Genomic DNA, 15,655 nt, shown 5'->3' with positions numbered 1-15,655 from the left:
GGACTTCCTTTTATGCCATCAACCGCCAAGAATGCGCATACATACATATGCACATGTGAGTGTAGGAAAGAAACAAAAAATTACACAAAATCAACAAAAATAAAAAAGAGGCGAGAGGTAAAACTCCTGCCGGACGCTTCATAATTATTATCTTATTTACTTTTTTCTTTAGCTCGCTCTCTCCTCCACTTTTACGAGTATACGCGTTTCTCATCAACCATAAGGAGTATCACATCCGTTCAACACATCGACTATTTCTGTGTTCTTACCTAAATGCTGTTGTTTATTTTGTTATTGTAATTTGTTTTAAAAATGCCGCTGATATGTGAAACGGTTGACGTAATAGCGATATTTTTTTCTTTCTTTAATACATTCATAAATACAATATGTATTCATGTATGTAAGTATGAATGCGAGAGTAGGTGGCTGACTGGCTGGCTGGGAGTGGTGAATGTAACAGTAGCCCAACTGTGAGATGGGCGCGTCGTGAGCCGGGCAATCGCCAACAATAGCATCACACACTTTTGAGTAGAGCCACTTGGATACGCAGTCGTCACGGTTTCATCAGCAGCGCAAAGTCGCAAGCCATAAGTCGGGAGTCGCCCATTTACACCACCAGCGAAATCTTAGTAGTGTTCCTTGAACATTTGCGGTTGTCACATCAGCTGGTCGAAGCCGACATCGCCGCCGCCGCTGCAGTCACAGCTACATATTGACACAATTGAGGAGTAGACGAATTGTTTGTAATTACTGTGCCATAAAGAGTTGTTCGATTTGATTAGTAGGCCAATTGTTGGTAAATTGAGAAGATTTAGCGGCGGTGTTAGAGTAAAGTAAGGTTTCACTGGAGCTTAATAAAAATAATTATAAAAGTGAAACAATGTGAAATAATGAGAGAAAAAATAACAGCTTTCATCTAACGAGTTAGACAAGTCGTGCCTGGAAACCGCTAAAATGTGGCTTCTAAATATAAACCACAAACATAATAAAAATGCTAAAAATTGGTAGAATTGAAAAAAGAAACAAAATAACCAAACTAAAAAATGCAGTCTAATAATAATGATAAAAAAAACTACGCTCAGTGAGAGAACATGCAAGTAATGTTTAGAAAATATAGCTAAGCACTAAAAAATCCGTTATTATATTTAATTGTTTGTGTGAAGCAGTCTACATGTTTATTTGATGCGATAAAAAGCAATTTAATCATTGTTGTTTGTTTGTGATGATAGTTTTGTTTTTGTTTTGTTTTTATGAGTGATGTGTTTCAAAAAGTCAACCATAAAGATCGAGAGATATCATGATAACTGAGAGGTTACCCAACAAAATGTATACTCATACTCGTAGCGCTTGATTATTCGAAATTACCACTCTAGGCATTAAAACATCCAAGTGTACTCAGACTGTTAGTTACCAGTCAAGGGGTAAAATATTGACTAATTACCAGGTGAGTAAGCATCCAATATGTGGTTAATTATATTAAGTAGTTAATGAATTCTATTAGAATTATTATTTTAAGATAATCTGTTATCCGCGTAGCAATGCCTTGTAGAGCAATCCGCTGGTATTAAACTGATGGGACACTAGCGAGCTTAGAACCAGAACTAGTTCACGTTCCTTTTGTTCTTCATATGCGGTGAAACAAAAATAAACTGTGACTCTTGTTCATTCAACTTCAATCCCTTATAACTTGAGAACGGTTCAAATAATTTTCAAAAGGCAAAAACCAATATAAAGTATTCAATTCAGTATTTTATTGTAAAAAACGAAAATAATATAATACTTAAATTATTTGGAAGTTTTCCAGTAAACAAAACAATAACTTAATTTAACAACTCAAACATAAAGTGGGCTAGAAATGAAAATAAAGGAAAATTGATGAACTATATTAATATTTTGTGCAGTATTCCTTTGAGCAACGACGTCTAAAAGCATTAATTAGACGTCGTTGCACGGAGTTCAGTTTTGGTGACATCTCTTGGAATATTTGCCAATATCGCTTTAAAGGCTGATTTTAAGTAATTTGTACCAATAATCTCCCGCTTGCGCAATTATCTTCCAATATGGAGCTACACGTGCGCAATGGGATTGATATCTTGGCTTTGAGGAGGTTGGGGCAATACTATTTTTACATTGTAAAGCATCTATTCCCCTACAATAAGCGCAGTATGCTTTGGGTCGTTGTCGTGGATCAAGGTGAACGTTGCTGGTAAATGTAATTTTTGGACAGCTTTGGGATTGTGCTCCTTTAATATTTCTAGATAATTCATTTTAGTTATTGTGCCTTTCCCTCATTGCTCCCCAAATCATAACATGTCCGCCATCGTGTTTCACATTATCAACCACATCAGACGAATTGAGCGCTGTAACTTCCCTTCTCCAGACAAAACTGCGGCCATTCGACCCAAATATGTTGAATTTCGAATCGTCGGTAAAAATAACGTTGCTCCAAAATTCATTTCGATTGCTAACGTATGCTCAAGGTGGATTTATTAAGGTGACAGCATTTACCCAGCTGAATTTTTCGCCGTAGGTATGGCTTACGTCAAAATGATATGCTTTGTTTGTATGGATTGGTATGTTTACATTCGTATGTTTACATTTGCTTACTGATTTTGACGTGATGCTTGCACCAAACGCAACAACAAATACATGTAGGGTTTTACTTATATGTGTTTGCTGTCACCTGTAATAAATTCGCCTTGCGTATGCTTTAGCATAATTCACCTTTTACTCACATTTCTCCTTGAAAGAAGGGGACTTTTTCTAGGTGGTACGCTCTGTATTCGCTACTGTGCAGAAAATTTCGGAAATGATATTGAACTCGCGCAGTGATTTATTTGTCGCGAGATTTTACTGGAATCTCCTTTATGGACTCGAAACGGTGTACTCGGTGCGGATTTTTTTATTTATTGAATAGCGAACATGTGAGTCAGGCGAACATGGTTGTTGTGAAACTATACATATTTGTCCAATTGTCTACCAAATGGTCGCAAAATATTCCTTGTAAAGTATTCATAGTGTGCCACACTACAATAAACCCAGAAAATATTTAATTTAATTTTAATTTTAAGTAACTCTGGCACCATTTTTTCGCCCTTTGATCACCTTTGGAACCATAAGCATTGATCTAGATTTCACCTACAGCTATGGTTTCATGACCACTTCTCACGGTATAGAGAGTTCAGAAGGTGTGGCCAACATCAGACCGTTAACCGGCTCTCAGCGATTTTAAAGGCATCAGCTGATTTGCTGATGCCATTAGGGGTGTGAGATTGTGTCAAATTCACTGAGAGCAAAGTAGCGGTACCATCATCGAGAGAAAAAATCAACGCACTCATCGCTCATATAATAATTCGTTTCCGTCTGATTGAAAGAGTGTTAAGGCCGGAATATGCTGAATGCCTGAGTTTGCTGAATCAATTTTGATTACCCGGTGTTTGAATGCCTAAATGTCTGCAATTCTCAATTCTCAATTGAATATCGAATTGAAGATAACTGGTATTAGCTCATATGTAGTATTTCCCTTACGGTAACTCTTAGTCATCACTGAGCAAAAAATTCCTTTACTCTTTGGGCTTTAACCTATTATTCTTAATTTGTCTCGTAACTGTCAAGGAGAACTAGACTTAGTTCAACCAAAAAGGACCGTCAGTCTTTTCTTTCTTGTGCTAACAGCGACCAATTGCAAACATCAAGAGAATACTAGTCCGGCACCAATTGATTGCGGGAATATAGTAAATTTAGTAATTAATATAATATAAAGTAATATAACAATTTTAGAGCCTGGAGGTGTTAGATGAGCATCGTACCAGACTAACGAGTTAATTTGCCCACACCGCTCTAACAATAGGTACCGATCATACATTAGCATTGAATTAGACCGCTGTGGTTTTGGGTAGAGTGTGGTTAGGCCGATGTCGGCAGGTACCCACGAAAAACACATCGGCCGCTGTAGCTCAAAATTCCTTCTCATAACTGTTGAAGCAATGCTAGGTCATCTCTGCTTCATCGATTATGACTTCGTCCTATGTGGAATTAAAATAGAACCTCCGGAAAAACTTTCATTGTCCAACAAAACTGAGTAGGGTAAATTTATTTCATTTGCTATGGTTCTTAAACTCTACGGTTTTTTTTATTTTTGTCGGGACAACTAGCAAGTACAACACTCAGGCAACATTAAGTCCCTTGTACTGCACTCGGGTCCTCTTTTTAATTTTCTTTAAGTCTACCCGACCTCCGCAGAAATCTGACTAGATGTTATATGGCCAAGGAGCCAAGGTGGTCGCTTCTTAACACATCAGTGCCAAAGACGTTAAGCCTGATTCGAGCGAAGGCCTGGCAGACGCACAGAAAGTAGTCGGCCGCTTCATTATCCTCTCCACATGCTGGGCAGAGTGCACTGTCTGAGATGCATACCTTTTCCATGTGCTTTGTCCGTAGAAAGTAGCTCGCCATCAGTCCTACCAGGTGCCTACAACCCGTTCTGCTTAATGACAAGAGGATCTGCGACAGTCGGTCGGACATGACAGGTAACATCAGTTTTGCCCATCTTCAGCTTCTCTCGCAAGAGCAGCCTGCCAAGCTCGCTTGTGGGTTGCAGTAACCCGTTTGCTAACCGTGGCTTTGATGGCTGCAGAAGGGAGTGGTAGAATGAGTGGCAACTTTATTCTGAAAAAATGGTTACAAGTGAATCATTGAAAGTATTGTAAAACTGTTCATCTTTTGAGGCTATCCACGGATCAAGCCATTTTTTGATGTCTTCATATGAATGGAACTGCTGGTCAGCTATACCATGTGCCATCGATCGGAACAAGTGATAATCGAACGGCGCAATATCTGGAGAATATGGCGGGTGGGGTTGGATTTCCCATTTCAGTGCTTCCAGGTAGGTTTTAACTGGTTTGGCAACATGAGAGCGTTGTTATGCTGTAGAATCACTTTTTCATGCCTCTCCGCGTGTTGTGGCCGCTTCTCGCGCGGTGCTCGGGTCAATAGCATCAATTGAAGTCGATACCAATCCTCAGTGATGGTTTTGCTTGGTTTTAACAGTGCATAATAAATAACACCAACTTGGTCCCACCAAATACATAGCATAACCTTCGCAGCGTGAATATTCGACGGAGGCGATGTCGTAGAAGCATGACCGGGCAGTCCCCATGACTTTCTGTTCTTTGGATGTGTAGTGAATCCATTTTTCATCACCCGTCACGATGCGATGAAAAAACCCCTTCCTTTTTTGCCGCTGGAGCAGTTTTTCACAGGCGAAAAAATGACGTTCAAATTTCCTTGGTTTTAACTCATAAGGAACCCAAGTCCCGTGTTTCTGAATCATTCCCAAAGCATGCAATCTCTTGGAAATAGATTGGCGGGTAACACCTAATACTAAAGCGGGCTCTTTTTGCGTTTGACACGGATCCTCATTGAGAAATGCCTCCAATTCAGCGTCTTCGGAAGTTTTTGGCCTTCCTTCACGCGGACGGCCGTCAACATTAAAATCAACGTCTTTGAATAGGACTGAACCAATCTCGGTACGTTGATTCATCTAAAGCAGCATCTCTTTATGTAGCTCTCGATGCGTTTCAGTAGCCGTTTTTTCGAATGAAAGAGGAAAATCAACACTTCCCGCAAATGGCGATTATTCGGCACAAAACCAGACATTTTCACAAAGCCAAAAGTGTATGATATCAAAACAAAATCACTTATGTGTCTAAGCAGTTTGTTTACCATATGGCTAAGCTTGGTTTATGACGTTTAGGTTATGTTAGAATCGACTAGCACACTCTGCTGGCGGTATCTATTGACAAACAACGGGAACTTAGTTGCGCACCTAATACAAAAATATTATTATTTTTTCTAATTTTTCAGGGTAATTTTCTAGTTTTGGTTTTAAATTACGCTTTTTTTTCAAACAATAAATCTCGGAACTCCTTTTTTTCTACCGGAGATTGAACTGAGTCAAATATTTATTTTAAAACATTATACTTTTTATTTCTACTCGCGAGTGTAATTAAAACTTATTTGTGTATACGTTTTGTTTTTTCGTCGCTATGTAACTTTTTACAAAGTACGCTTCTGTATTTTTTTCTTATTTTAAATTTTTCCCATTAATGTATACTTGTAATGTACGTGTATAGTAAATTATTATCTACATTTTCCTCTGAAAACATTCCAAGCATATCTTTTACAAATGAATTCCACTCTAATATTAAATCACTCATCTTGTCCCAGAAAAGCGAATGAGCACAAAAATGCAATTAAAATTTTGAATAAATAAATCGATTGTTGTGTACTGCGATTGTTCTAATAAGCAGCGTACTCAAATACATTTGTATGTTCATACGCTTGCATTTATGCAAGCATGTATGTGTGAAAATTTGCGATGTATGCAAATGGCTCATTTCGCTATTAGAAGCCAATTTTCTATAGAAATACTTTCCATTTTCTGTGAATTCCTGAGTTCACTCGACTTGAACTTGGAAGTGAATACTTCCCCAAAAAAATGTGTCCCTCTTATCCGAGTATATACATACATATGTCAAAGCACATATGGCATGCCATGCCATGCAAAGCAATTTTTTGGCGAATGCGAGCTCCTTATTTTGAATAGAGCCAATAAGGTGATAAAAGATTTAATCGACGTGATTTGTGTAACCAAGTTGAAAGAAAGATTTTGATATTTGTGTAGCACATCAAGCACATCATGCTTCGATCCCGGAATTCGGAACTCCGGTCCCGAACTTTTGAGAATATACCTACATGATTTCGTTATTCGCATATATATATAAATATATATTTAATATAAAATTTATTAAAAATTTCTGTTAAATTATTTATATTAAAATGAATTGCGACATTTAAGGTACTGAAATTTTTTAATTTTCATGAAATAAAATTATAAATAATTGGGTAGGTAACAAAAAAGGCTTTCAGTCTGTAAAATTACTTCAAATCACATGACGTGATCCATATTCATGATTAATTTATAATTCCATAGTATAAAAATTTAGTGTTACTTATTTTTGATTCACCCTAACCCCACATCTCCACCTTTTACTAAAAGTGTTTTAATATCTGTAAAATTTCCCGTTTTCTCAAGTGGACTGTCCTAACATTCATTCATTTTCAAAGTGGTATTTTTGACTCACCCTAACCCAGTGGTCGCCAACCTTTTCAATGTGTTGAGCTACTTTCAAGATTTTGAAATAAACAGCGAGCTACTTGCACAAGCCAACATAAATTAAATAATACACAGTTATATTTGACATACAATACATGTATTTATTTTACTAATATACGTTCTATATATAATAAACTTATGACTTATAGTGCTTATACTTATGCATAACTACATCCATGTTCACACCTATCAATCGTAACAAAATTTTTTGCAGTCACAATGGCAAATCACAAGCGACTTAAAAAAACAACAAAACAGTAATAGTACATTATTATATAAATAAAATATGGGCAGATAAAAAGAGCATATTTAATGAGAAGGTTGACATTCATCAATAATTTTTTTAATATTTGCAATATAATTTGATACAGTCATTCGAATACAGTTATCCAAATGTATATCTGTAAGCCGATTGCGGTATTTATTTTTAATAAATTTCACATTGGAAAAAGAAGATTCACACAAATAAGTTGAACTGAATAACGCTTTCACTTTCAACGCAACACGACATAAAACTGAATACTTATCTTTACTTACTAAAGTCCATATACATTCTGTATTTGATCCTAAAGATTTTAAAGTCAAGTCACTTTGAAAAGCAATCAGTTCCATTTCCATTCTTCGACAAAGTTGTTCATAACACAAGTTGCAAACTGTTGTATATCAATGTCCATGAAGGGTGAAACAACAAATTGCGTCACTAAAGCAATTTTGCTGAAATCCTTGAAACGATTTTTGAAGTTTTACTTCAAGTTAGAAACTATTTCCATATGATATTTACTGTCATAGGGCTCTAATAGATTTTCGGATATCTTTTCGGAAAGAATAGGAAAATGCTTAGTATCGAGGTTTTTTAGGTTTTGTTCCCAAAATTCAAGTTTTGTAATAAATGCATTTATATCAGAAATCATTTCCGCTAATTCTTTATCCCTGCCTTGAAGCTGCATGTTAAGCTCATTTAATTTCTCTGTAATGTCCACAAGAAAACCAAAATCTCTGAGCCAAGTCGAATTTTCCAGTTCAGGAATCGGTTCATCGCGTTCTTTGAAAAATTGGAGTATAGCAGGCAGGACATCATTGAAACGTTTGAGCACTCGTCCTCTGCTTAACCATCGCACTTCAGAGTGAAGAAGTAGCTCTCCGTATTGACAGTCAATTACATCAGCCAAGGTTTTAAATAATCTTCTTTGTAACGGTTGAGCTCTAATCTTGTTCACAATTTTCACCACCAGTTTCACAATTTCCACATAATGCTTGCTGATGTATAATACAGTGGTAACTAAGAAATTGTGGAAAGCTTTCATCCTTATGACATAGCGCCACGAGCCCCTTATCACAACCCACCATAGCTGGAGCACCGTCAGTTGTCAGGCCTACCATTTTTGATATTGGAATTTTCTCAGAAGAGATGAGATTTTTTAAATGAGAAAACAGCTCTAGCCCAGTAGTATGTCCTTTGAGTGGAATAAACTTCAAAAGATCTTCTTTAATTGTAAAATCACTAAAAGCCATCCTGACAAATATGGCCATTATGAGGTGTCAACTACATCTGTTGATTCATCCAGTTGCAGTGAAAAATAAATACAGTTATCTAAGTCACATCTTAACTGTAAAAAATATCATTGCTTCTACTCGCCTCATCACTGTATTAGCAGAAAGTTGCATAGATTTTATAGCAGACACTTTTTCGTCTTTATTTCTAAAGTTGGCGAATAAAGAATCTGCAGCTTCCAAAAATGCTTGTTTTATGATTTCCCCGTCTTCATAAGGTTTTTTCTTTTGTGCAATTATCTGGGAAACACGATAAAATGCTTCAGTTACAGCCTTATTTTTGTCGATTGTTTTCAAAAATATTGACTGTTGTCCAATTAACTGGATTTTTAAATGTTTCAGTTTTTCTTTTCTGGTGGCAGAATTTAACGGGAATGCCTTCTCAAAATTCGAACGTACAGTTTTATGATGCCTCTCAATATTTCCTTTTTTAGGAACTGACACAGATGTATTACATAACAAACAAACACTTTTGCCTTTAACTTCTGTGAAGAAGTATTGTTCTTCCCATTCCGAATGGAAATGGTATGTCTTCGCCTTCTTACTACTGTTTGCCATAATGTTTCGAACTCTTACCCAACCGCTGCATGCAGAACGTTGATAATGCCGTTCAGTATTAAACGGGGCGCACTGTCGACGTGCATTGCGTATATATAAAGCCAAAAAATTCTCGAACACGCTAATAGGTTCCAGCCGATCCTAAAACGGAGACGCGACTTCGCGTCGTGTTTGTCGGCGCGAAATCGCTTACCGCAGTGTTGCCGCTGTTTATCTATTTATTATGAAAATTTCTGAAATTTGCTAATACTGGTATGATTTTCAGACTTTTGGATTTTTTGCAACGTGAGCAGCGCGAGCTACCAGAATTGTCTTTGCGAGCTACCGGTAGCTCGCGATCGACGGGTTGGCGACCACTGCCCTAACCTATCAAATAAAAATGGCATCAAACAAATCGAATCGCTGTATTCGCACATGCAAATGGAGCAATGATGAAAAGAAATTTAACTTAAATGGGCCAGATAGATGTAGTAAGTATTAGGGAGATTTGTGTTTAGATTCAAGACATTTTTCAAAAATAAATTTTGGCTTTGGATCTCTGATGGTGTTGGGAGCTGTGAGCTGGGATCAACACGCATGAATTCCGAATAGAGCGTAAACTAATTGCTATCATTTTTCAAAGTGCATTCTGGCGAAAATATTGTTTTACAGCAATTGTTTTCCAGGCGGCCTGCCATTAATCTCATCGCATTTTGAGTTGGTTTGCTAAACAATATAACCCCTTCGTGAGTGGCCATCAATTTCTCGAGATCTCAATATCATGGAGAACGTGTGCGGTGAATTGATGCGAGCACAGTTGAGAGATGCCATAATTCACGTGCCTAAGCACGTAACTAGTGCAAAACTTTTTTGATTCAATGTCGAACACAGTCTTTGAAGTTATTGAAAATAATGGAAATACCATACATTACTCGAGAGGGCAAATAAAAAATATTTTGAGAGAATCCCCAAACTGGGTTTATAAATTTGCAACAGTTATACTCGTAATTGTCTACTCTCTTCTTGCCTAACACAAATGATGGTACTTCTTATGTGAACTTGTTTCTCTTAACACACTTGTCCAAGTAGTGCATGAAAAATATTTTCTCTAAAGCACAATAACAAATACAGGTAAAATTATTGAGCGCTTATAACTATGCAAAGGGGTATATTACAATATGTCTACGAAATGTTATTCGGCACTCCTGCATTGCCATTTTGAAACTACGAAATCCCGATATCTTAAAGCGGTCCGAGACAAAATGCCTTATTATTACTTAAGTACATTCATAGGTGTAGGTATGTATACAAAAGTAAGCTGCTATTACGCAATATGGTTTTTTAGCGATTTTGGAAAGATTATATTATTTTTATCTACTATCTACTATATAACATTTTTATTTTATTTTTATTTTTGACAAAAGTATGCGAAGAAAAGCCAAACAAAAAAAATATGCAATTTTAATTGTAACGACCTTGAAGTCTTCGCCAATAGGTGTGAAAATAATGCTTAATTGTTTTTGATATTTCGAGCATTTGTTGCCGATAAGCTTTGAAGTTACATCTTGTTTACATGATCGAAATATATACAGTAAGGGCCACTGAAAATCGCGCGCCTGCAGGCATTTTACACAACTTTTTATAACTCCAAAAACTCAATTTTTCTTTTTCATATTTTTTTTTATTTTTCTCAAAGCAAATTTCTTACAGCGTTGCCTTCGAAGAATTTCGCAAATTATTTTTCCATAAATTTGTCGTTTTACCCAGAAATGAGTAATTAGCTCGAAGAGAGCAAACATTTTTAATAGAAACATTTATTTGTTTAGAAATCCGGACATACTTACGTTCGATGACGTCAAATTCCCGCTCCTTTCATTCAATTGGCTAATGCGCCCCCATTTGCAGTTAATTGCAATTTGCAAAATGCAATTTCACTCAAGAGCAACAAAAACTACAACAACGATGGGGTTGGGCACAAATGTGCAGTTCTACAAATACGTCTACTATACATTATAAACGGGTATGAACATGAAAGCTGGCGCAAAGTGCAAACATTCGCAGGTGTTTGTGATTAAATATAGTCCCAGTATATTCCACTTAGATACGAAGGATGATGATTCATGCTCAACGCACTGTAAGCACACACGCACCTACGAGTATGTCCACTTTCACACGTCAAATGAATTTGAAGAATATTGAACGGCTAGATAACATCGGGTTTATTTTCCAATGTCGTTTCAAAAAATCGCATTCCATAAAGAACAAATGGAAAATCGATTACTAAAATGTAAATTACTAAATTTACTTCCACAAAAAATATTTGCTTTAAAGGAATTTTAATTTTCATTTATGTTTACGACATTCTGTAGCCGACGACTATTTAAGTTGTATGCCCTGTCAACGGCCCTTCTAAAAAATTGTATGTAGAAGCTAATGTTGCTAGCTGCACAATGACGAAAACATTAACCGGCTCTGCTTGTAGATCATGAGCCATTCAGCTAATGTGCTAGAATATTTTGTTTACAATTAAATATGCAATGCAATTTTTCTCTTTCTTTTAACGAGTTAATTTCTGAAGTACTGTAAAATCAGCATCGCCTGATGATCAATTCAGTTATAATTAATGGGAAGTTGCTGCGCCGTGAATTCACAAGTAAGTGTGTGAGTAAATGTATAGCTACATAAAGTTTAGACGGATTTCAAAGTCAGCATAATATTTGAGTTATAGAATACAATATTTATTTTATTTATTAACGACACGACCACACAAGTTTTTCAACAGTTGATATTTTGCCCACTAAGTTGAGTAATCGTGTAATCAGCAATTTCAGTTTCAGTAGTGTCAGTTGACGTTGATAGAATTGCAATTTGAATGTGGATGTTATGCCGAAAAGTCCGAAACTCAGGCAAATTTTATTGCCAATACAATTTTTAGAAAGAGGCCAGATGGACGTTTATGTAGAAGTCATTTCATTACCTATGACACTTGTCAATTGCAAATTGTCATATTCCACAGAAATAAAACTTGAACTCTTTCGTCAAATACAAACCAGTGTGCCAGCGACGTGGGCGCAAATGAGCGAGATGTTGAGAAATTTCGCTTCAATGCGAATTTTTGCAAAGGCACTCGTTCACCGAAGTGCACGACACTACTTGGCAACGAAGTCTCTTTCCCACTATAAATCCAACACCGAATTTGCGCTCCTTTACATGGCAGCTGTAGTAGACGTCGCAAGGTCCAATACTCCTCTTGCCTTGCCCCACACATCGCATCTCTTGAATGGCAGTGATGTCAGCCTCTGCTCTCACGACTACATCAACCGTCCGGGCAGAGGCACCTACCCCATTAAGGGACCGTACATTCCTGGTGCATGCGCTCAAATCATAGTCCTAAGGTCGTTTGCAGGGGTCGTCATCAGAATAAGCAGCTCTCTTCCGAAGATTTGTTGTCGTTTTTATTGGGGATGGATTTTTACGTGGCGGCTCCCAAGCCCAGCGTACAACCGATATCCTGGTATGCTTCGCCTGCTTACATTAGCTCGCTCTCAAACGGGGGTTCGGGAGCTTGAACAGTATGCAGAAGAATCGTCTTGAGCACTCCCAAGTGAAGGGCAATCAGGGACTTTCCCTACTTGCGTGGATCTACCTGTCTAGTTTGCAAATACCAAATATTACTGATGCACGACGCCTTTAGCAAAAATTATAAATCTTCCGATAAGGTGATTAATTTTGCGCCACCTTGTATATACATAAAATAATACTTTACCCAATGGTTTGTAATTTATAAATACAAAGTTAATAGAGACACCCTCACAAATACCCTCTAGAAAAAATCTGAAATAGTACGGCAAATTTCTAGTTCACGTGGCAAAGTGAAACAGAATCACAGTCGAAGAGTAAAATTAAAAAGTTTTCTTATTCTTTCTTCTTTCAGTTTCTTTTCATAATTCAACCGTGACTTTGTGAGTTAACCCACGGCTTCGGATACAGCGAGCTGCTGGTTCAAGGCTGGTTGAGTGCAAATGCCAAAAAAAATATATACAATACAATAATAATAACATGTAAGGAAGTGCTAAGAAACTCGGGCGCGCACATTTTAATAAAATTTAATGCATGCTAGCTGTCAATTTTAGGAATCAAACAAGCTCATAGACAATGAGAGTTATAACTTATAACATCCGACAGATGGACGAAAATTTAGTCTTAGCATACAAAAATGGGATCCTCTTCTATGCTACTGTCCGGCTCTCTCGAAAACTAGACTGTGATACCTGGGTGCTCTCGGTTTTGAAGGACTAGAATCTATCCCTGAACTGGTACTTGAGCGATTCCTTAAATTCGCGACCACCACGCGCATCTTGAGTGATGCATATTTTCGCTAAAGAAAGAAAAGAAGGATTCTAATCTGTATCGCTATGGACCAAAATGGTCTCTGCGTGGCTTCGGCCAGCCAGTATGACCTAACCTAACCTACAAAAGTGGACGCGGCTTTCGTACGATTTCAAAAACCTTTATGCTGGTTCTAAATGATGAAGTGCGGAGCAATACGCGTACCAAGTTTGGGAGAGTTTGGTTAAGTCATTATCAAGATACACGCGTTTATCCAAGAGTGGACGTGGCACCATCTATTTTTTTCAAATTTTACTGGTGTCGTATTGTGTTTTGTTGCTCATTATTTGTATTGAATTTGAGTAGTTTTGAGTCGTTTTTTTATTTTTTTTCAGAATAACCGTTATATGGGAGGTGGGGATATATTGACTGATATCTTTCATTTGCAGACCAACCTATCTTGGATAAAAAGTAATATATATACCAAGTTTCATTGAAATATAATACATTAATTTTTGCTCGAGCTATAGTGCGGCCTTCGTAGCCAAATGGCTTGGTGCTTTACTACCATTCCAAGGACGTAGGTTCGAGTCACAACAAAATTAAAAAAAAGTGTTTTCTAATAACGGTTGAATCCCTAGGCAGACATAGGCAAACCTCCGAGGGTATTTCTGCTTAAAATTGTGGCTCCCTCCATTTGACGAACAACATCGAGATGCACACCAACGGTAAGTCCGCTCTTATGTACGATTGCGAAACCGGGAACCTTGCAGCCTCTGACCTCCAAACGCTGAAGGTTTTCAGCAATCGTTGTCTCCGCGAAATATTGGCAATTTTCTGCCCCGACACGATCTCAAAAACTGACCTGTGGAATCGTTATAACCAGATACCAATGCGCCTGGATATCATGGAAAGGAAATGGGGCTGGCTAGGGCACGTTTTAAGAAGAAACCAAACCGATATCACCCGCAGCCGTCGTAGCTGCAGACCAGCACTGACATGGAGGAGGAATCTGGAAGCTGACATATTCAACACCAACAAAATGTGGAGTGAAATCAAGAGGTTGGCGCAGCTCGGCCGAACACCCAAAAAGGGTGTAGGCGTCAATTATATAGGCTTATATATTTACATATATGTATAGTGCGCATGGGCGGACGGGCCAACATGACTAAATAGACTCCACTCATTATTCTGTACATTCGGAGGTATGCCCAAATTTTGGAGTATTTTTGTATATGTATATATGTATACTCGTATGTATGATATATTTATATGTGAAAAAAATTATAATACCCTTATACACAAGTGCGAGGGTATAAAAATAAAATAGCCTAAATTTACTCTCATACGGCGGCAAGCTGTTTGTATGTTGTTTTTTTAATCAGTAATGCACCGAAATTTCATTTCTCATATTTAACCCTTTGGTCACGGAGCCCGGTATTCGAGTCCGCAGTAAAGAAAATAAATACATTCAACGTTATAAAAACTAAAGTTTATTTTAACACAAGAAAAAATTTTCATAAAATCAAAAAATATTTATAAACAAACAAATTGAAAAAAAAAAACACAACAAAAAGAAGTTTGGTTGTATTTATGCACGATTCAATTATTAAAGGTTTGTTCACTTGTGACATTAGAATTTTGACACTCCCTTACGAAAGGTCGCATTTAATAAGGGCGTAGAAAGTGGAAAAATTAAATACCTTCTTGTTAAAAATGGTAGCAAAAAACGTTTTCTTTTTACTTAAATTATAGCAGATACAAACAGAAATTGCCAGGAATGATATTAAAAAAAATGTTATTAAGTTAAACCCAGATTGATATTTTGTGAATTAATTTTTAAATTGAAAACTGATCGCGAAGTTGCAAAGTTTTACCAATATGAAGCTATTATATTACCTAAGCAGTATGGCCCTAATGGATTCCTTGCGCCTTGCTTTACTATGCTATGTCCACGCAAGTTTGGAGTTTTGACCTCCAAGTCGCGATTATTCATTCCTAACTACTTGACAAACTACCACGGGCATGAAACACCAAATGATAGAAAATGTTGTTTGTAAT

The 15,655-nt window shown here is 37.0% G+C and overlaps 1 protein-coding gene across 2 annotated transcripts in view; it reads left to right on the top strand.

The window, feature by feature from the left end:
* The first annotated feature begins 507 nt into the window (after positions 1 to 507).
* The window catches only part of LOC128865936 (fatty acid 2-hydroxylase), a 66,220-nt gene continuing 51,072 nt past the window's right edge, over positions 508 to 15,655 (top strand). Inside the window, exon 1 of one of the 2 annotated variants that reach the window (XM_054106364.1) lies at positions 508 to 1,097. In XM_054106364.1, coding sequence (XP_053962339.1) covers positions 1,060 to 1,097 — 38 coding nt within the window. In that variant the 5' untranslated portion in view covers positions 508 to 1,059. Of the gene's footprint in view, positions 1,445 to 15,655 lie in introns of both variants that reach the window. The other variant, XM_054106365.1, reaches the window with a different exon arrangement.

The sequence above is a fragment of the Anastrepha ludens genome, chromosome 6, assembly GCF_028408465.1.
Source record: "Anastrepha ludens isolate Willacy chromosome 6, idAnaLude1.1, whole genome shotgun sequence".
NCBI classification, from domain to species: Eukaryota; Metazoa; Arthropoda; class Insecta; order Diptera; family Tephritidae; genus Anastrepha; species Anastrepha ludens.
The sequence above is the reverse complement of the archived record's forward strand: the minus strand, read 5'-3'. Positions and strand labels throughout refer to the sequence as shown.